General features: G+C 33.7%; 6 protein-coding genes across 6 annotated transcripts in view; 3 read left to right on the forward strand and 3 right to left on the reverse strand.

Moving 5' to 3' along the window:
- The first annotated feature begins 237 nt into the window (after positions 1–237).
- Positions 238–2,726, forward strand: LOC107372257 (eEF1A lysine and N-terminal methyltransferase homolog). Its single transcript, XM_015940462.3, has one exon. The coding sequence runs from the start codon at positions 323–325 to the stop codon at positions 2,570–2,572; it is 2,250 nt and encodes a 749-aa protein (XP_015795948.1). The 5' UTR covers positions 238–322; the 3' UTR covers positions 2,573–2,726.
- A 44-nt stretch (positions 2,727–2,770) lies between these two features.
- Positions 2,771–4,248, reverse strand: LOC107372260 (protein O-glucosyltransferase 1). Its single transcript, XM_015940465.3, has one exon. The coding sequence runs from the start codon at positions 4,067–4,069 to the stop codon at positions 2,816–2,818; it is 1,254 nt and encodes a 417-aa protein (XP_015795951.2). The 5' UTR covers positions 4,070–4,248; the 3' UTR covers positions 2,771–2,815.
- Positions 4,249–4,898: 650 nt separating this feature from the next.
- Positions 4,899–7,503, forward strand: LOC107372259 (fatty-acid amide hydrolase 2). Its single transcript, XM_015940464.3, has one exon. It carries the CDS (start codon positions 5,411–5,413, stop codon positions 6,983–6,985), a length of 1,575 nt encoding a protein of 524 aa, XP_015795950.2. The 5' UTR covers positions 4,899–5,410; the 3' UTR covers positions 6,986–7,503.
- A 379-nt stretch (positions 7,504–7,882) lies between these two features.
- On the reverse strand, positions 7,883–10,332 carry LOC107372262 (uncharacterized). Its single transcript, XM_015940468.3, has 2 exons — positions 10,061–10,332; positions 7,883–9,742 (listed from the first exon to the last, which is right to left on the reverse strand). The coding sequence occupies exon 2, from the start codon at positions 9,249–9,251 to the stop codon at positions 8,199–8,201; it is 1,053 nt and encodes a 350-aa protein (XP_015795954.2). The 5' UTR covers positions 9,252–9,742; positions 10,061–10,332; the 3' UTR covers positions 7,883–8,198.
- An 831-nt stretch (positions 10,333–11,163) lies between these two features.
- On the forward strand, positions 11,164–12,675 carry LOC107372261 (hemoglobinase). The gene has a single exon (XM_089270383.1). It carries the CDS (start codon positions 11,169–11,171, stop codon positions 12,534–12,536), a length of 1,368 nt encoding a protein of 455 aa, XP_089126509.1. The 5' UTR covers positions 11,164–11,168; the 3' UTR covers positions 12,537–12,675.
- The window catches only part of LOC107372258 (uncharacterized), a 29,041-nt gene continuing 21,148 nt past the window's right edge, over positions 12,141–20,033 (reverse strand). The window contains exons 8-12 of the mRNA XM_015940463.3: positions 16,316–16,648; positions 15,118–15,280; positions 13,043–13,131; positions 12,834–12,970; positions 12,141–12,763 (exon numbers count right to left, since the gene is read on the reverse strand). Of these exons, the coding sequence (XP_015795949.1) occupies positions 12,716–12,763; positions 12,834–12,970; positions 13,043–13,131; positions 15,118–15,280; positions 16,316–16,648 (770 nt within the window). The 3' untranslated portion in view covers positions 12,141–12,715. The remainder of the gene's footprint in view (positions 12,764–12,833; positions 12,971–13,042; positions 13,132–15,117; positions 15,281–16,315; positions 16,649–20,033) is intronic.

Consider the following 20,033-nt stretch of genomic DNA (forward strand, 5'->3'; position numbering starts at 1 on the left):
ATGAAGCTTTACATTAGTAATAATGGACTGCTCGATGAACCGTTTGGTGCATTTAGTGTTCAAGTATTGGTATAAATTTATCAGCTGATTTCAATTGAAGAAAACCAGAAAAAATTGAACCTAAAAAAGTGATTGAAGATAGCGAATAGAAAGAAAGAATAAAAGAAAGAGTTTTCTCATCTATGCTCTCCTTTTGACTCTTTTACCAGCTGATTACTCACGTTGTTCAAACTCAATGTAACTGTTTAGTTGTGCAGTTGAATCGTTTCATCTTATTTTTTTAAACTGGAAATTTTGCTTCTTTTTTTTATTTCTTGGTATTATGGCTGGTTTTCACGGACATGGACACTCACATGGACACTCTCATGGACATTCACACGGACATTCTCATGGACATTCTCATGCTCACTTGCCGGTAGCATCAACATCAACCTCTTCATCGCCTCCGCCTCACGCTATCGAAACTAGGTGCTGTGTTGATTCCATTTTGACCAAGATAACTACTGATTTTCCGATAGATCAATTTTGGCAAGACAATTTTAAATTTGATCTCGAAGCATACGGTGACTATACACATTTAAAGTTTCTCCTCAAAAAATATACAAAACCTAAGGATTCAGTGTGCATCTTGGGCGCCTCTAATGGACCAATTGGACATTGGTTGACTCTTAATGAAGTAAACAATATTGTCGTGTTAGACAAGGAAACAACGTCCATTGCGTCGTCGAGAAAACAGAAAGTTGATTTAAAAGTAATTCCAACCGATCTCATGGACATAGAAGATCCAGAACCAACTTATACCGTCCTTATTGATAAAGCTGGTATAGATGAAGTGTACTACGCAAATTTTGATATGAGCAACGCTTTGGAAAAAGCATTAACAATGGTTGGTGCACGTTTGGATAAAGAGTCGAGGCTTTTGAAAAATTTTGGTCGACTCATGTTCCTTACTCGACTGCCTGATACTATGATGCAATTTTTGGTTTCCTGGTTTAAAGATGTTAGCCAATTTTCGTGGATCGTTCGTTTTCACCGAATAACCCGAGTAGAAGAGTTTTACCAGAAAGAGAAAGGACAATATAATTTAGTTCTTCCAATGTTTGCAGTTGTAGCCATCAAATTAACTTCAGCAAAGGAAAAGTTGCTCATTGAAACAACTTTCACATTGACAGAGAAAATTACTGAACCCACGAGGTACACTGGAACAGATTGTCTGGCTGAAGTCTATGATGCAGTTGACAGTTTGCACAAATTAATGATACTCTCTTCATGTTTACGGAATAAAACGATAGAAGATAATGAAATAATTGTCGAGGTTTATTCAGCAGGCAACCCAGATTATCCACGTTATTACATCTACATTTGTGATGCACCTGAAGTTAAAATTCCTCAAGATTATGCAATATTTATTGTACCCGAAGGAAGAGAAACTGAATGGATCTTTGGAACTCCTGAAGGGCGGATTCAATTGTGTGACAATTCTCGATGTTTCCGATTGGCGGTGGTTCACTTAGCTCGACATCACATTTATCCTGGTGGAATTGAGCGAATTAAAAGTGAACTTTCAGGTATTGTGATGTACTTTGCTCAAGAAAAAGTTTTACAATCATTCAAGGATAAACGTGTTCAATTTTTAACTGTCAACGAAGATCAAGGTCAACGCCAATTGATGTCCTCTGGTCGCAGTGCAATTAGTGGTGAATACTTAATTGAAGACGTTATCATTGACGGTTCCTGGTACCGTCGTTTAGTTTTCCTCGGTTCCCAAAATATGATTCAATCAGAAGCTCGACTGCGCCATGTTCGTGATCAAATTTGGGTAATTGACACTGACTATTTATCGTGTAGACATCACCATGCTTTCCTCCTTGGAATGGCAGTGTATCAAGAATTGGCTGAACCAGAAAGCCACCATAGTATGATTTTAATTGGTTTGGGTGGTGGATGCTTTGTTAACTATTTACAAGCAAATCTCAAGTTGAATGGTACTTGTGATTTGGAAGTTGTTGATATTGATCCTGCCATGGAAAGGATATCAAAAGAATGGTTTAATCTTAAAACACGAAATGAAAGTGTCAACTTACCATTGAAAATCATTATCGACGATGGGTTAAAAGTGATAAGTCGAGCATCCGAGAGCCAAGCTAAAACATATTCTGTAATTATGCTTGATGTAAATAGCGACGATCAACAGTCGGGTCTTAGTTGTCCTCCGGAAGCTTTTGTTGAGGATGAATTTATGGAACAAATTGTTAAATTAATGAATCCAAAGGCGTCCATATTTATGGTGAATTTGGTTACACGTAGTAAAGATAAACGGGAACAAGTTGAAAGAAGGTTACTCAAGTATTTTGATTTCGTTTACGCTTTCAAGTTTGACATTTATGTTAATATTGTCTATTGGTGTTTTAAATCAGTCAAGCCAGCTAATTTGGTTGTGAGAGAAATTTTCGGTCCTAAAGCTTCCAAGGTTGCAACTGAACTATATGGTAAAGTTGTCCGAAATAAAAATATAATAGGCATGTTGATAGATAAATCAAGTATAGATCATTGTATAACCAGAGTTAGATGAATAGTTGTTTCATCGATTGTTATATATGTTAAATGTTGACATGACTGTATTAAATTGCATGGAACCAAGATTATTCTCGAAAAAAGAGAACCACAAAAAAAATTAACAACAAATTATTTTCTGCCCAATAAATGCATTTCTTTTTCTTTGAAAATTCATCCATTCAATGAAAACAAAATCAAACTGTATTCTCGCTAATTTACTTAGCAACATGATTTATTTAAGGCACATTAACCATGTAAATCAGGGCTTTCTTTTTGGTACTATCTTTTTGTATGACTTTATCAATTTGGGTTTGTATTTTAAGGCCTGGGAATATTTCATCAACAAATGCTCCCAATATAATTCAACAGTTTCTAACGTCAGGTGTTTCTTTATGAACTGGAAGCCATTGGATGCTATTGAAGCAGCTAAAGAATCGTTTTCTTTGAAAAAGGTTAATATTGAAATAAAGTTGGATTCATTAACAGGAACATAATGATACCAAGGAACTAGAGAAGGGTAGAAAAATTCGATCCATGATGATTGCATATTGAAGACTAAAGATTGGCACAGGAAAAGATGTTTATAGCGGAATGAAGCTGCCACTCCTCGGAAATTGATCAAGTATTTGTATTTACAATGATACTCAAATGATATTGTCGGAGCGGGTTGATAGCCGAGAGTATCTTTAATTGATCTCCAGGCTTGGTTTTTTGTGTATTGAGCATCAACCAAATCGGGTTGACGACGACTTAATAAAATTAGCCAATCTCGATCAGCTGAAGTGCGTGATCCTCGAAAGAAACATACTTCAGTCTTTTGGTTCCATGGCGGTGATGATGCGACGATTGATCGAGTTAATAGATCAAATCTACCGATACCGGTTGGGTATTGATCAATAGCAGGTCCTCCAGACCAGAAACTCCAGGCTGGGTAAAGAATATCGTTATTGTAACTGTCATCACGAGAGAATGACATGATTGGCATTCTTGAATCTCCTTTAACCGTGACAGGCCAATCACGAACGTTAATTACCATTTCAAGATCAGGCAATTTGTGAATAAGGTTTAACAGAAAGTGTTCAATTCCTTCACATCTTGTTGGAAACATGCAATCAAATTGCCGGTAAAGTTGATGATTAATAATCTGGTAGTGAACACCATAAGGTTTAGAGGTTTCAATATCCTGAAGAGTTATTCCTTTATCCATCCAATATGCTAAATCATTGTCGATTTGAGATTTAAAGCATCCAAGTGATGATTGTGTTTCACATTTGTTTGGATTATTTTCAGCTGTTTTAATCCATACCAAGTAATCGCTCCATTCATCAGGTCGATAATATTTTGCCTTTTCATGGACCATTGATTGAAGCTCATCTTCATCCAACTCTTCAGTGGTATCTGACAACGAGTTGAAATTGTCTGGTTTGGAATCATATTTGGCTGATCCAGGGGAGAGTATAAGTAAACAATTAATCAATGTCAAAACAGTGAACACATGAATTGATTTAGCCATTTCAAACACTTGTAATCTTATAGTGTAATGGCGGCAACACCCAGCAGTGAATCTCAGCTGAATGCAACAATGAGTACAAGCTGTTTGATTGTTTATTCAAATTGACTGGTTGACAACCGTAGGTTGTCTTAATGAGTTAATATAGAATATCGGGTGAATGATTTCGTACTGCAATATCATTTCTCCAAATTAATAGCACCGAGATTTACCTAGAAAGATAAAAAAGTACTTGAATATCTTATAACACAGTCAATTTACAAAGTAAAAGTTAGTAAGAACAAAGCAAATCGATCAACTTTATTATCTTTAAAGCTTGGTAAACGAATACGCTTTGATTTTACCATTAAATATGTTAATATTAGGTTAAATGTGATCAAATAATACAAGGCTTGTCAGCAAGGCCAAAATCAGAGAGAGTTGCATCTTGTCTCTGATTAGTACCTAAACTACAAATTTCCATAATTATAATAGACTTCAGGTATTTGTAATATTTTCAAACACAATATTGAAGGAAAATTGATTGGTGACTTACTGTATGAGGTTATAATCATCAAGGAAAATATTACAAGGAAAAGAAAGGGAACCAAGTACCAAACAGACTTCTGGTCAAACAATTCAACAGCAAAGAATAAGTTGTCCTGGCCATGTCTATCTTTCCTTGACCATCAATCAATCAAATTAAATCAAAATTTCAAATAATTGAAGATAATAGTTGGATCTTCTTATTGAACAATTCTTGAAGTGATGTAAGAATAAGTTTTGTTTACATTGTTAAAGGTGTTTACAAAAAAAACACAAAATTAAACGTTTGTTTACCTTAAGAAAAAATAAGAAAATGAACAACGCTAGGGGAAAAACAACTGGTTATCTATTTGTTTTGGTGAAGGTGACACCGGTTGCATATTATTCTAGTCTTTGTTGTCGAAGTGTTGAATTAAATAATTAATTGGACCTAATTATTGTCTATCGTTTCAGTTGATTAAACATTTTTCAGTAAATGATGACAACCAGTTTATGATGAAAACCTGTAATCCTGGTTCACTATTGTTTTGGTTGGTGTAGTCAACAAGCAGTCAATTTTTCTATACTGTGTTTATTGAGTTGTTTGTTTCGTGTAATTTTGGCTACATAATTTGTTATGCAACAGTTTAAAATTAAAGTCAACTGCTAAGTATTATTCGATATTGAAGGAGAGATTGTCTTTGGTCGTCTAAATATTTCAAATCGGCTTCCGATCTGACTATTGTTCTCGTTATTTTGCCACGCGATTCACTTATTGTTATTACTTTGCTGTTTCTAAGATTGGACTTGATTTTAGTGAATATCTTCTAGACCAACAAAATGGACTTTTTTCTTCGGCTACTTCGCCAAGTGTTAGACTATTTGGCGATTGTGTATGGTAACTTTTTTCATCCAACCAAACGAGGTTTAATTCCTCCAATTACAAACCCAATTTTGTTATTAACGGCGACCCAAATCAGTCAAAGAGTTAAAGAAGGAAAACTTAAAGCGAAACAAGTTGTTGAAGCTTATTTCAAAAGAATTGAGGAAATAAATCCTTTAACCAATTCGGTTATAGAGATTCGGAAAGAAGCTTTTGAAGACGCGATCGCAATAGATGAAAGAGTCGAAAAAGAATTGAATCAAGGAATTATCGGTGATGATGGACGTTCTATCAAAGATTTTCCATTGCTGGGGGTTCCATTTACATGTAAAGATTCAGTTAGTATTGAAGGAATGCATCTAGTTTCTGGGCTGCCCGAAAGAAAAAATATCATCGCATTGGAAGATGCTCCAGTTATTGTAAATCTTCGTAATTCTGGTGCTATTCCTATGGCTTTGTGTAATGTACCTGAGCTGTTAATGTGGTGGGACGCTCACAATCCTGTTTTTGGCCGTACTAATAATCCGTATGACTTATCAAGGATACCCGGAGGCTCAGGAGGAGGTGACGCTGCGACCTTAGCTTCAGCAGCATCAGTTGTTTCCGTTGGATCAGATATTGGAGGTTCTGTTCGTATTCCTGCTTTCCATTGTGGCATTTTTGCACACAAAACAAGCGCCGGAGTAATTTCAAGCAAAGGAAAGTATCCGCCAATGCTTCCTGAAAAGGAATCTCTTTTTGCATTTGGACCAATAACTCGTTATGCATCTGATTTGATCCCGATGTTAAAAGCTATGGCTGGTGATGGTATCGCCAAGTTATCCAAAATAGATGAACCTGTAGATATTTCAAAATTGCGAGTATTTTACATGGAAGGTGATAACAATCCAATGACTACACCTTTGAGTCCTGACATGAGAGATTCATTGAAATCTGTAGTCAACCATTTAGAGGAGCAATACAAAATTAAATGTACAAAAATATCATTTGACAAATTTAATTATACATTGTCCATGTTCAAGGCTAGTCTTGCGGAAAGTGGATCAGTTCCTCTTACGATAGAAATGACCAATCGTAAATATGCTCTTAATCCATTCTGGGAACTGATTAAATGGGTTTTCGGATTTTCCGCTCATTCATTAGCTGTTATAATGGTAGCCATTGTTGAAAAAACGACACCACCATTGGAAACACCTATTGTACAAGGAAACTTGGCAGTTCGAGAATTATTAAAGAAAGAATTTAAAGAGAAAATTGGAGATGATGGAATCCTTTTATATCCAACATTTCCAGAACCGGCAACCAAACATGGAACAACTCTGCTTAAATTTTCCAACGTGAATTATACTTCAATTTTCAACGTTTTAGGTGTTCCATCTACAGCTTGTCCAATGGGACTAAACTCGGAAGGTCTTCCTTTGGGTTTACAAGTTGTCGCTAATCCATATAATGATCATTACACCATTGCTGTAGCGCATGAGATTGAAAAGACTTTTGGAGGTTGGGTTCCACCTTGTACCGTTGCTTGCTGATCTTTTACTTAAAATAATATAAAAAAACTCTTCAACTCTCTTGAGATTATCATGCTCTAATCCAAGCTAATCATGGAAGGAATACATTCTATTCACGTGTTAGCTCAATATTGAGCAATGTAAAAATTTCCAAACTTCGTTGTCCAGGCCACCACTAATTTTAAGCACTTAATCAAGACTATCCTGAATCAATTAATCATGAAAATAGGGTGACTATGGAGCCGCAATCTATATACTCTCGACATTCAATCATATCTGCAATATGTTTTTCAAATTCTGGATTATCTGTAATTTACTTAAATTATCTTAAGTATTATATTTATAGTTTTAATTACTGACTATGGGTTGTAAGAAGTACTCATATTTTTACTTCAATTGATTCCTCCATAGATTTACACTATCATTATGTCAAACTTATGTGATGCTTAAATTTCTTAAACCACCTTTATATTACATGTTTAAATACAATCAAGTATTATTTTTGGAACAAATCACAATATATTTTGTTCAGAACTACAGTATTTCTTTGAGTTTTTGGCTTTTTCGGAGTGCTGAAATCTATTTGAAATACAGGGGGAAATAATTAAATTTACAGTTTAAACAATCAGTTCATTCTAGTGATTCCCTTTCAGCCTTTCAGCCCTTTCTCCTTCAGGGGAGTATTAGTGAACATTATCTCATCGTTGAGGTATTGAAGGACATCGACCCTGTTCTTGAAAAATGGTTTAACTCAGGCAGTCACAGGCTGATGCTTATTAGCAATGGTTCAAGGAGGTATGTTGAGAAAAATAATTACATGTATATGAATAACGAAAAATATCTGTTCAAAGTACAAGCAATCAACAGAATGGGAGAAGGTCCAGTTAGCGAACCAAATACTGTAATGAAAAAACTCAATAAGTGTTTTAAATCAATTTTAATTTATCATTTGCAAACAATGATTACATGTCTAATGTGAGAGGGAAAACGAGGTGAATCAGTATGAACCTCGATTTCAACTGATCGTCTACTGATTTTTAGACAGATGTAACCAATTTACACATTTAATAGTTAATATTGTTAGAGAAAACCCTGTCTAGAAACAATCCAGTTAATTTAGTTAAGAAACTTGATATTAATATGATTGGATTGCGGTTAATGTTTTGCACTGCAGCGTTTTTGGTTGATAATAAATGGTTAGATTCACCATTAAATCAATGTAACAAGATGTTAATCAATAAATTAAACCCGGTGGAAGCCGTATGTCAGTTTGAACAGACGTTGTTGTCATCTTGGGGACACTTGGCCGAATCACTGGAGGTTCTGTTGGACGACATTTAAATTTTAAGTGACTATCAACATGGGATGAGGATGACGAAGAGGAAGAGGACGAAGATGAGGAAGATGAAGGTGAAGTGTTTGAAGAGAGTGATGAAAGAGATGAAAATGATTTGAGATGTGTCCTTTGAATATGTTCATGTCTTTGGCCAGGAGAGATGAAACCACGTCCACAATATTTACAAAGGTAAGGAAACTCTTTGGTGTGCTTATATATTTGATGAGTTTTCAGAGAAGAAGCCTGAGAGAATCTTGATCCACAAAATGAGCAGCCATAAGGTCGTTCTCGAGTATGAACCCGAGTATGACAAATTAACGAATAACGAACAGTAAATGTTTTACCACAATCAATACACTTGAAGGGTCTTGATTTGGAATGAGTTTTCTCATGAGATTTCAATCTACCGAAAGAGACAAAATTTTTACCACAAACAAGGCACGCTAACAATGTCTCACAAGAGTCCGTTTCACTTTTTACCAGAGCCACTTTACGTTTATTGGTACGTTTACCAGTTATCACTGAAGTTGTGGTAGCTGTGCTTAAAGCTGTAACCCCACCTGCTGTTGTCGAGGATAGGGAAAGGTTAAAACCTCTGCTTAGGGATAATGAAGTGTTAGACGATGAACAGGCTGGTGCCGGTGGTGGTGGTAAAGGAGGAGGTGGATGTGGTGGCGGTGAAGGTGACGATGGGTCAGCTCCATATGATAGCAAAAGATCTTCTGTTTCGTCAATCATTGGTGTTCCGGTTAACAGGGATGTCGATCTGATTGGCTTTTTATTTTTCAAATAATTTAATTTGCTGATCGATGGATTCAACGATTGAGATGACTGCGATTGTTTTTGGTGTTGATGGTTATACAGATGCTGAGGATAATGAAGGTCAATCACACTATTTTTATTTGTTTGATCTTTTGAATTACCACTGGATAAACTCCTAGGGATAATCATATGATTACTGGGCAACAACAGTCCAAATTCAACGACGAACCAAGCTTGGATTCCTATATATAGTTTTCACTAAAACATCTGACGGATTGGTTAAGACGAAAGCAGCAGTTAGATTCCAAAATTGAGTTGGTTGAGCACTTTTAGAGAGTTGTTTATTAACAAATGCTGTTATGAAGATTCAGGGTGAAAGAAGAAAACAAATGATATCTTTAAAAGATTACTGTTATTTACCCGGCAACACTTGAAGCAACCAGAAAAACCCAAAGAACAGTATCAACTCGGCTTTACCCTTGTCAAGGGAAAGGTGAATATTTACGATGAACAGTTACAAACCAGATACAGATGTATACAGGAGAAAATTTGTTGAAATTATTTCTCTATACTTTGGTGAACTCATTTCAACATTAGGAGTTTCATAACTGGAAATAATTTTTAACGTTATATTATTAATATGTTTGTCTGTGTGTATCGAGGAAGAAGGTAAAAATACGCTTCAATAGAACGAGAAAGACAGAGAGAAAGAAGAAAAAGGATGTTATGAAAGTGGAAGATTCTGAGTAAGAGGAAAAACAAGATGATGTTCAGGGTAAAATGATGAGCAGTCTCTATTGTAAATAAGCTAACTGCGAAGCATTACATTTTCAAGTTCAAGTAAACGATAATTTTAATGATAATCACTCGATAATGAAGTAAATAACATTACTCATGTTTATATTGAGAGATGAGACTGGCAATACATTTGGTCAACTTGAAAATGAATGCGGGTTTTAATGAAATGAAAATGAAATATTGAAAGGATTTTAATTTACCAAGTAAACACTTAATTGTGAACAGTGAAAACAACAATTTAAACGATTGATAAAAGTAAATTTGACACAAAAAACACTGAATCAAGGATAATTAAGCTGTAAATTCAATTTATTGTAAAGCAAGCTGCATTAGTATTTAGCACAGGCTAATTGAAGAGTATTAAAAATTACAATCAACTATAGATTATCTCAATATATTATGATGGGATTTGAAATTTAACTTGAAAACTATCCGTATTGGTGAAGTTGAACAGCTATTTATTTATTTGGTTGCATTTCATGTCAGTAGTTTTGATTTTGAATTTACCGCTAACTATTGTTGCAATAATGTGTTGACTTTTGCCAGCTGATTCATTTCATGTTAAGTTTCAAGTGCAACGAGATTCAAAACTTGAATCTCATGACAGATATCACAATTGTGTCACAACAATAACAGTAATTTTTTCAATGTTAAAATGACTTTAAATCCGTGAAATGTCACCTTTAAACAGATCAGACGATCTTTTATCGAGTTTTCAATCTTTTTCTGTTAGCTCTAAGGTGAAGGCTAATAGTTTTGAACCTGGAACTTGATTGAATACAGCAGTTGAGTTAACTGTTATTCAGATTAGATATGAAACACGTGAGTTAATATCTTTAAAAACTATTCCATGATGCTTGGGGAGATCCTGGATTATTGGAAAGTCTTTATGATGAAACAATTGTCAGCCATAATCAAAAGCTAATCAACCTTGATCAAGACCGGGAAAATGAATAGAAAGATTATCTTGGATGATTTTCGATCTAATTTAGTTGATTATCTTTTAAACAGTTGCCAAAATGGATAATGATCAATTCTTCATCATTGTTATAGATATTAATCAGCTTTTCATCATATTATGTATCAAAACTCAAGTACTTGGGATCAGTAAAACAATGAGATCTAAGATGGGAATTAACCTAGAACCTAACCAGAAAACACAAGGTAGGCCACCTTCGAATTTAATCACAATCAATTTTTTATATCAATGATTCAAACAATCGATTAAAAGATAATTTGGTTCAACCTTTCAACTAAATTTGGTATAAAAGAGTCAAAAAAGATTTTAGTTCATCAAACTAAATCAAGATGGCCTTCCTTGACAAACAGTTACTTTGTATTTGGCTTATTTGTTTAACATTGTTTCATTTAATTTATTGTAACCCTTTAATTGATTTATCATCTCGTAGTGAATCGGCTTCAATTCATGCCATTTTAGTTGCTGGTACTTCTGGATGGACCAATTATCGACATCAAGCCAATATTGCCCATGGTTATCAAGTTTTAGTCAACCATGGAGTTAACCGGGAAAACATTATCGTAATGATGGTCAACGATGTTGTTAATCATGAAAAGAATCCATTTAAAGGCAAATTATTCAATTCACCGGATGGCCCCGATGTTTACTTGGATCTTCAAATTGACTACTCCGGTGCCCAAGTATCAGCCACTAATTTCTTAAAGATTTTGAGAGGCAACTCAACCAATTCAACTCACAAAGTGTTAAACTCGAGTCCAAATGATTCAGTATTAATTTACATTTCTTCGTATGGAGCAAGTGGTTTAATCGGATTTCCAAGTGATGTATTAACCTCTGCCTCGTTAAATCAAGCTTTGACTGGTTTGAACAATGACTCGAAATATGGACAAATTATGATTATACTTGATACAGACCATTCAGCCTCCATGTTTGACTCTGTCCTACCAGACAATGTTAATATTTACGGCGTTACATCGACTTCGACTGACCAGCAAAACTACGCTTGTTTTTGTAATAAACCAGAGTTTCCATACACTTGCCTTGGTACTTCATATTCAGTTGCCTGGTTAGCTAATGCTGGATCCAAGGAAAGCCTTATGGACGAAACATTGGATCAACAATTCGACTCCATTATTCAAGCACTTGATGAGGCATTACCTCAAACCCCAATAAACCCAAACAAGTTTGGCTCAAAAATATTTGGTGATTTGCGTGCTGGACAATTTATGGGTCTCGAAAAGAGTGTAAAAACAGAAAATCCTACTGTAATTGAAGACCAATTGGCCAATTTTGCTGTACCATTCGAAATGGCTGGACTTGAATCGTTGGACACACATAATGATGAACCTTTCAATGAACTAAAAAACGCCCGAAACTCCATTGACAGAGCCTTCTATCGATTAAGCAGTGACATGTGTGCTGTCGGTTATTGCAGTGATCCACAATCCATAATCCAAAACAACCAAGCAGTAAAGATAAATGATCATCAATTGTACAGTCAGATGGTGACAAAATTTCATTCTGATTGCCTGAATTTAGGTGAAAATCCATATTTGCTGTCTAAAATGTATATATTTGCCAATATCCTCAGTGAATCACAAGCCAAAATATCTGACAATTTCACCAAATTTTCCTCTCATCTCTACCAAGCCTGCCGTCGTCGCATTATTGGTCATGGATATCATCATGTCGTGTAAATAAGCAGTTTCATTAGTAAAAATTTATCCTCTTTAATAGATTTATAAAATGTGTAAAAATATCAATTGTTACAACAAATTGGATGGTTTGTTTTTATAATTTTGTAATAAATTATGTAAAGATTTTAAACACAAAAAATTGGTCCTCATTTATCACTGTTAATCATTTAATATCCCAATTAAACAGGCGTTGATCGATAGCTTTCTTGGGCACAATTGGTAATCATCTGTGGATAAATAATGAGAAAAAGATTTGATTTTCATTTGTTTTCAAAGGGAAATCTCTAAATCACTTACAGCAATATTTTCACCAGCTTTCATAATTGGTGAGTTGTCAATTATTTCACCATGAAATTGAATGTAAGCTCCAGTTAAAAAGGCTTCAGGTATAACAATGGCACCAGTCTTGAAACTTTCATTGATATCATCCAAATCTAATCAAAAGCAGAGATGAAACAAAAGATTTAGTTTCAAGTGAAAAGACACTTATTAATATGTTAATGTACCTGGTTCTTTGAATGGTATCACATCAGGTGTTTGATTTGATTCACAATTTAAAGATATGTTTTCCAAACCAACAATATTAACATTATCACTGAACAATAATAAGAAAAAACATAAATTCAAGTTAGAAAATATGAAAAGTAATTTGATGAAAATTTCATTTTTAAACGATTCAAGAGTTAATAATTTGTAAGCTTGCTCAATTTATTCAATCCTATTAACTGGAAAATTACAATTGCTGAACATTTCCAGTTTTTTTACATTAAATGAACAGGAAATTATCATTGTAATATTAATTTGCTTTTAATAGTAACCATCATCTGACAATTGAATTGAACAATTTTCTCAGCTCAAGATGTTGGTAAAGTCATTAGATTAAAGACTTAAACAATTTAAACTGTCTCTTCATGAATCGTTTACAAATGACTGGTTCAACTTGAATCACTCGTCAATAGAGATTCAATTATTTCAAATTTCATCGATTTCTCGTTACAATAATAATGTAAAATAACTGAAAGATAACTGGGATTCAGTCAATTCAAGTAAAACTGTAACTTGTTTAATAGCTTTACTCAAACTGTTTCTGTTTTAAGATGAAATCAAGTAAAGTCATCAAAAAGTATCAACTCAGTGTGTTGCATGAATTTGTTTCCAATCGATTTTTTGCTATGACATTTGTTATTGATTGATTTTGTTGCTTGAAAACAATCACTTAAAATTCCGGTTGAGTTTGCACATTTATTAATAATCATCAATAACCGATAGCAAGACAAAAATATTTCCAAATATTGAACCCGAACATTATTGGCAAAACTGTTCATGTCACTTGATTCTGAAGAAGGAAAAAAACATGAAAGAAATGAACTTTGATTTTCTTTAAATGAGTAGAGACTAGTGTTGAAATGACTTTAAATCCGTAAAATGTCACTTCCAACACAATAGACAATCTTTTATCGAGTTTTCAATCTTTTCTGTCAGCGCTAAGGTAAAGGCTAATAGTTTTGAACCTGGAACTTGATTGAATACAACAGTTGAGTAAATTTTTTATTCAGATTAGATATGAAACACGCGAGTTAATATCTTTTAAAACTATTCCATGATGCTTGGGAAATCCTGGATTATTGAAAGGTCTTTCTGATGAAACAATTGTCAGCCATAATCAAAGGCTAATCAACCTTGATCAAGACCGGGAAAATGAATAGAAAGATTATCTTGGATGATTTTCGATCTTTTGTTGATCTAATTTAGTTGATTATCTTTTAAAGAGTTGCCAAAATGGATAATGATCAATTCTTCATCATTGTTATAGATATTAATCAGCTTTTCATCATATTATGTATCAAAACTCAAGTACTTGGGATCGGTAAAACAATGAAATGTGAGATGGGAATTAACCCAAGCGCAACAGAAAGCAAGGAAATCTAATTTTTTATTTTCCTTTAATGCAAAGGCTATAACCATTTAGTGCTGCAAAATTGTGAAAATATGGAACCGCTGGTAATATCAGTTATTGTCCATCTAAATTGTCCTTGTCACTTCATTTTAATTACAATAAAAACTTTGGACAAAAAGTTGATCATGAATCTGAAACCTTCAAACGGATTCATGGAAGTCAACGGAGTAATGCTAGATGCTACGCTGGGAAATTAATTTACAGTTAAAGATAATCGTTCAATTATGGCAACAACTAGTCTTTTTGCCAGATAAAAAGACGAAGTTATACTGACGGAACTGGGAATAACTCGAAGCCGGATTATTGTATAGTTAACAGATGCTCATACAGATTTCGTTAGAAATGACGAAAACTGTTCACATTCAATTCGAGTTCGTCCTATTGGAATTCTGAGAATAGTGAATAGCTGAATGTGGTGAGCAAAAATCTTCATCACTAACAAATGCAAGTGATTTGTAAGTGACAGTAAATGTTTAATAGTGGATGGCGAAATTCAGCAAATAATTGCTGAATGAATGGTGAATAATGCAAAATAATCCAATGGGTTGACAACACTCTTGACTTTACTTGAAGTTGACTGAGCAACTTGAATTGAACCGTAAATAACAATAATAGTAAACTTACCTTAATTGTTTCTGTTTGTCGTTTTTTTTATTTAATTTACATCGGATAAGGATAATGAGAAGGCACAAAATTGATAAAATAACGGATGATACCAACATTAATAAAATTGATAAAGTTCCAAACATGGGACTGATTGGATCCTTTACAGTTATAATTTCAGTTTCTAATTAAAGACAACAAAATGGTAAGCAAAGTAAGTTAGTTAATTAAACATAATTCATTAGCTTGACTTTAAACTGTGATGGCAAAGAAAAAAGGTTTAACTTAAAGTCAAGCAAAATAATTAAAGTTAATTAGCAGGACAGCCAAGTGCTAAAAGTGCATCATCATTAGCAATCCTTATTTGCATAAAAAGTGTCTCCATAGTGTAGCAACTTTATTGGGTCAACCTTAAGGCTTTCAACTTGTCTTTACAAGTTTTCATTTTCAACATTTTTCTTTCTCGCCAACAATAAAGATTGATTATCTTGGCGTCGATTCCCTCAAATTATTCAACATTGATCACCAAGAAAGACCAAACAAAAAGAATCGCTTTAACAAGTCCAAGAAAAACTATTAAAAATGAAAAATCGTAAAGCCTTTGAAGAAGCAGGTCAACAAGGTATATTGAAATCACAACTATCAATGAGCCCAGAGATGATAATGTTCATTATGAAATCGAAAAGAAGATCAAAAGAAACGAAATTTGTCTAAAAAATGAAACGCTAAATCGTATTCATATGAAGGTTGAGTAAAACAGAAAACATCTTTTCCTTTTCCTTCAATCTCATCTCATCATTTCATTATCCTCCTCATCTTCTCATCTTCTCATCTTTCCTTGTTTTCAGCAAATGAAAAATGCAAATGATGAGAAAAGTGAGGAAAAATTGTACGAAATAAGACAAAGAAAGTCGAGATATTTCTGTATCAGAGTTTTTGGTTTACTTTATGTACAAAGCCTCTTCAACTCATCGCTTCTGTTGCAATTAGTTTGGATCATGAGCTGATTGATTAGTGTTAAAATTTTAGGTCAACTGGTTTACTAAGGTCAACTTTGGAAGATTGTGACAAGTTGATTCAGGTGAATGACACAGACTGTTTGCACTTGCACCATCAGCACTTGGCTATTTTGTTGCTTCTTTTTTCGTCTCTATTATCACTTGCTTTGATTATAATTCGCAACACTTTTTTTCTTCTGGTTCATCATTATTGTTGTTACCTTTTACACTTGGTACGTGAAGATGTGAAGAGGTAGATTTAGCTTTCCTTAATGGTATTATCAGTTCACTGCTTTTACCAATTTTGTTAACAGCATAAGTAACCAAAATATAAGAACCATTGGACTCTAAATTGGTCAATTGGAAGACAGGTAAAACTGTTTCATTAACTTTATCCAGAAGCAGTTGTCCGCCATTATTATTATCGTTTTCATCCGAATAAGCTTCAAGAATATAATAATCAACTGGAGATGAAACCTGATCAGGAATACAATCTATTGAAAGATGCTCTTCACGCTCCATAATTGAACAGTATTTGGGTTTAGCAGGAGGATCTGAATAATCATTAGAAGAAAAAGAAAAGAAAATTGTAAAGAAAATGAAAAATGTTTAAGAAAAATTCATTTTCCAACTGATCAACTCATAATTACAATCTAATCATGAAGAAGGCCAAAAACGCAACAACACTAATCAGATAGAAAAAGAAGATCAAAACTCGAATCAATTGAACAGAATTTTCATGAATTTCGAAAAAATTGATAAACATTTTCTTCTATTGAATATTATTATTGAAATGGGTAAAAGGTCAAAAGGTTTTATTGAATGTTTGCTTCGGTCAACTTTTACATTCTATTTGTATTAATGTTTGAAAAAAAACATTATTTGCTTTTGAGTTAATTAGCTTTAATGGTAAAGACAAAAGTTGTATTCTGATTGATTGAATTGGTGTTGCGATTCAATCTGATTTAATTGATTGTGCCGTGACCAATGGTCAATGTCTGGATTCACTTAGAGAAGGGAAAATGAAGGAAAAGGCATAAAACACCATGAACGAATGGCGAGGAAGAAGAAGACGAAAAAGGAATAAAAATAAATAAGAAAATAACAAGATGAAGAAGAAGAAGAAAAATCATCAAGAAAATGTGAGATTTATTGTAAACTGTCTTGGCCTGACAGTTAACTAACATCTAATGTTATTATCCAACAGTGAACCATCTTTTGCTTATCATCATCATCACCATCATCATCATCATTTTTCCCTGTTTTCAGAAGGCAACTTGAACATTGTTAAAGATCAGATGGAAAAAAGGAAGAAGAAAGAAGAAGAAAAACAGAAAATCATTTCTTTATCAATCAACTTCATTTTGTTAGCCTGTAAAAGCCTTTAATGGTTGAAATTGGTTAAACATTTCAATGGAATGATGATGAAAATGTTATTGTTTACTATTGGAATAACATTTTCATCTTTAGTCAACTCCATTTGTTGACCATTTTTCTCAATCAAAGTTAATCATGTAATTTACGACTAAACTTTTCTTTACTCATTTAGCTGTCTATTCACTTTGAAACATTTCATTTAAAGTTACATTTTTGTTGTATTCATTTTCATTAAAATTGAAACTCGAGTCTCACGAGGAATACCGATTCAATGATTATCAAGGCAGCATCCAATAATACAGAAGAAGAAGTTATTTTTGTGCAAAAATCCAATTCTAATGTTCATTTAAAGTTGGATATTTTTGTCTTTTGCTGAAAGAAAATTAATTTTCAAGATAATTACACTTGCGAAAATTTAGTTTCAACATTGAAGGAATAAAATTGAATGTTGAATTTAATTGTCTCTGATTTATCAGGCTCATTCTAAAGGCGATCCAATAACTTTAGAAGCTTATTCCTGAGTAATGCTTAAACAGATTCATTTTGTCTCTTATTATTAATATTAATGTCAATATAAGCAGTAATTTATAAGTATATCACATGATATTATTCATGTACTATATAATATTATGCACCTGATTTTTTTTAACATACAAATGAAATTCATCGGAAGTGAATCCTATGTTGGACACCGAAACTGGAAGAATAGCGCTTGTGGCAAACATCGAAACTAAAGTCACAGACCCTCTCAAAGACCAATACAAGAAAATCTTCTGTCTACTTTTATATTTCGGCATTTGGGTCTAAAAAATATACTCGTGAAAAAGCATACAAATTTTTCTACAAATGATATCGAAAAAGTGCACAACTGAATTCAATGTAAAAGGTCGAATGTTCAGATAGCTGCCAATGAATTATCGATATTGATTGAGCTAACCATTCAACTACAGCCAGGTCAGCCCTTTCTAAGGACTAACGCGATCAATTGGGACCGGCTTTTTCAGAACATCCCCTATTTTCCATCCCCTATCAAGCATCGCCACTTTAGAATGGCATTTCAATACTTTTATCAACTAGATTGTTGAGCAATTCAACACCATCCAACACATTCACTAATATTCACCATTTTATCCCAAAAATGGTCAAAAATTGGTTAGGGTTTTGGGGTTGATAATCTTATAAAAAAGATGTTTGAAAATGTGATGCTTAAAAGTGGTAGACAATTTAGTTGACAATTTTGTTAAGAAAAATCTTTTCAAAATGATGAAGTTTGGGATTCATTTTCCAGGATCAATTTTTCAAGAGTAGCATCGCCCAGTACCAGCAAAAATCGCTTTAATACAGTTGCTAACAGTTTTTGCAAGGTTGATTTTTTTCACATTTGCGCATTTTCTGAGAATTACGGTTAGAGTAAATGTATCAAGAATCTGTATTGTTTGGTCACCTTTATATTAGAAGAATATTTGCGTTGAAAGCCAACACTTTATTTACTTTTTGACAAACTTGATTACATCTTGTTCTATTACAGAGATCCAAGTCGGCAAAAATGATAATCAGCGAATCCACATCCACTTAATAAAAAGTCTTTACTTTCTTTTCCTGCTTCGCATCCTTTTGTTTAGCACTCGTTGAAGCTTCGGTATAGCCCACAGGTTTACTCATTGAATTAGATTTTACAATCAATAATAAAAATGGAATGGCAATGGGTACGAAAAAACAGAAGTTGAATAATCAGAAAAACGCAACTTCTCACAATGTTACTATTTATTTATATGCTTGCCAACCAACTGTTCACTGTGACTATAACGACCAACAGATAGTGATGAAATAATTTTAAAATTGTCCGATTGATTCCAGATCATATTTATTGTAATATTTGAATTAATTTTTTGAGAAAATAAACTTTCAAGTTTTGAATCAGATCGTTGTTAGGTATTCAACGAGGAAAGAAAAAAGCAAATATCGAAAAAAATGACAAACAATTTAAGCGTATCCTTCTTCCGATTCAAGATTGCCAGCGACTATCAGCATCATATCACAATCAATATTGTAATTAATCGTGGTTACCACTAACTTGATGGTCTGCATACTCTTCATACACTTCACTCCGGTGCCCAAATATCAAATTCTTCATGGCTGCTACACTTGAAAATTTACTCGGATTCGGGTTGCATTAAATACGATTACTCATTCTTTTGAAGCGTAGAGCAGTCTCAAGAGAGATTTTACAACATTGATTAAGTGACAAAAGCTCCAGTATCCCACATTGCACCATCACCGGTGATGTAGCTTCCATTTTTAGTTCAGTTAATTTTTAGAGTGTAGCAAGGACAGAATGATCTAAAACAGCAGTCGAGAAACTCAATAATGTGGCAGCCTGTTAGGGCCTAAAAGAGCCTAACCCAGCCCGATGATTTGACCTTGAAAAATATTATGCAACCTTCGTTTGACCTTTGCTCACGTTAGGAGGGATTGTCGACAAATGACCTTGAATGACATTGACCTTGAAATATAGCAAATAAGTATCGGCGAAATTTATTTATAAAAAATCTGAGACCTCAA

Source organism: Tetranychus urticae, chromosome 1 (genome assembly GCF_039701765.1).
Source record: "Tetranychus urticae isolate SD_2017Ah chromosome 1, NJAU_TeUrti_SD_1.0, whole genome shotgun sequence".
In the NCBI taxonomy this organism is placed as follows: domain Eukaryota; kingdom Metazoa; phylum Arthropoda; class Arachnida; order Trombidiformes; family Tetranychidae; genus Tetranychus; species Tetranychus urticae.

Excerpts from the sequence above, each read along its gene's own strand:
- LOC107372262 (XM_015940468.3), bottom strand. The coding sequence starts at position 9,251 with ATGATTATCCCTAGGAGTTTATCCAGTGGTAATTCAAAAGATCAAACA.
- LOC107372260 (XM_015940465.3), bottom strand. The coding sequence starts at position 4,069 with ATGGCTAAATCAATTCATGTGTTCACTGTTTTGACATTGATTAATTGT.
- LOC107372261 (XM_089270383.1), top strand. The coding sequence starts at position 11,169 with ATGGCCTTCCTTGACAAACAGTTACTTTGTATTTGGCTTATTTGTTTA.
- LOC107372259 (XM_015940464.3), top strand. The coding sequence starts at position 5,411 with ATGGACTTTTTTCTTCGGCTACTTCGCCAAGTGTTAGACTATTTGGCG.
- LOC107372257 (XM_015940462.3), top strand. The coding sequence starts at position 323 with ATGGCTGGTTTTCACGGACATGGACACTCACATGGACACTCTCATGGA.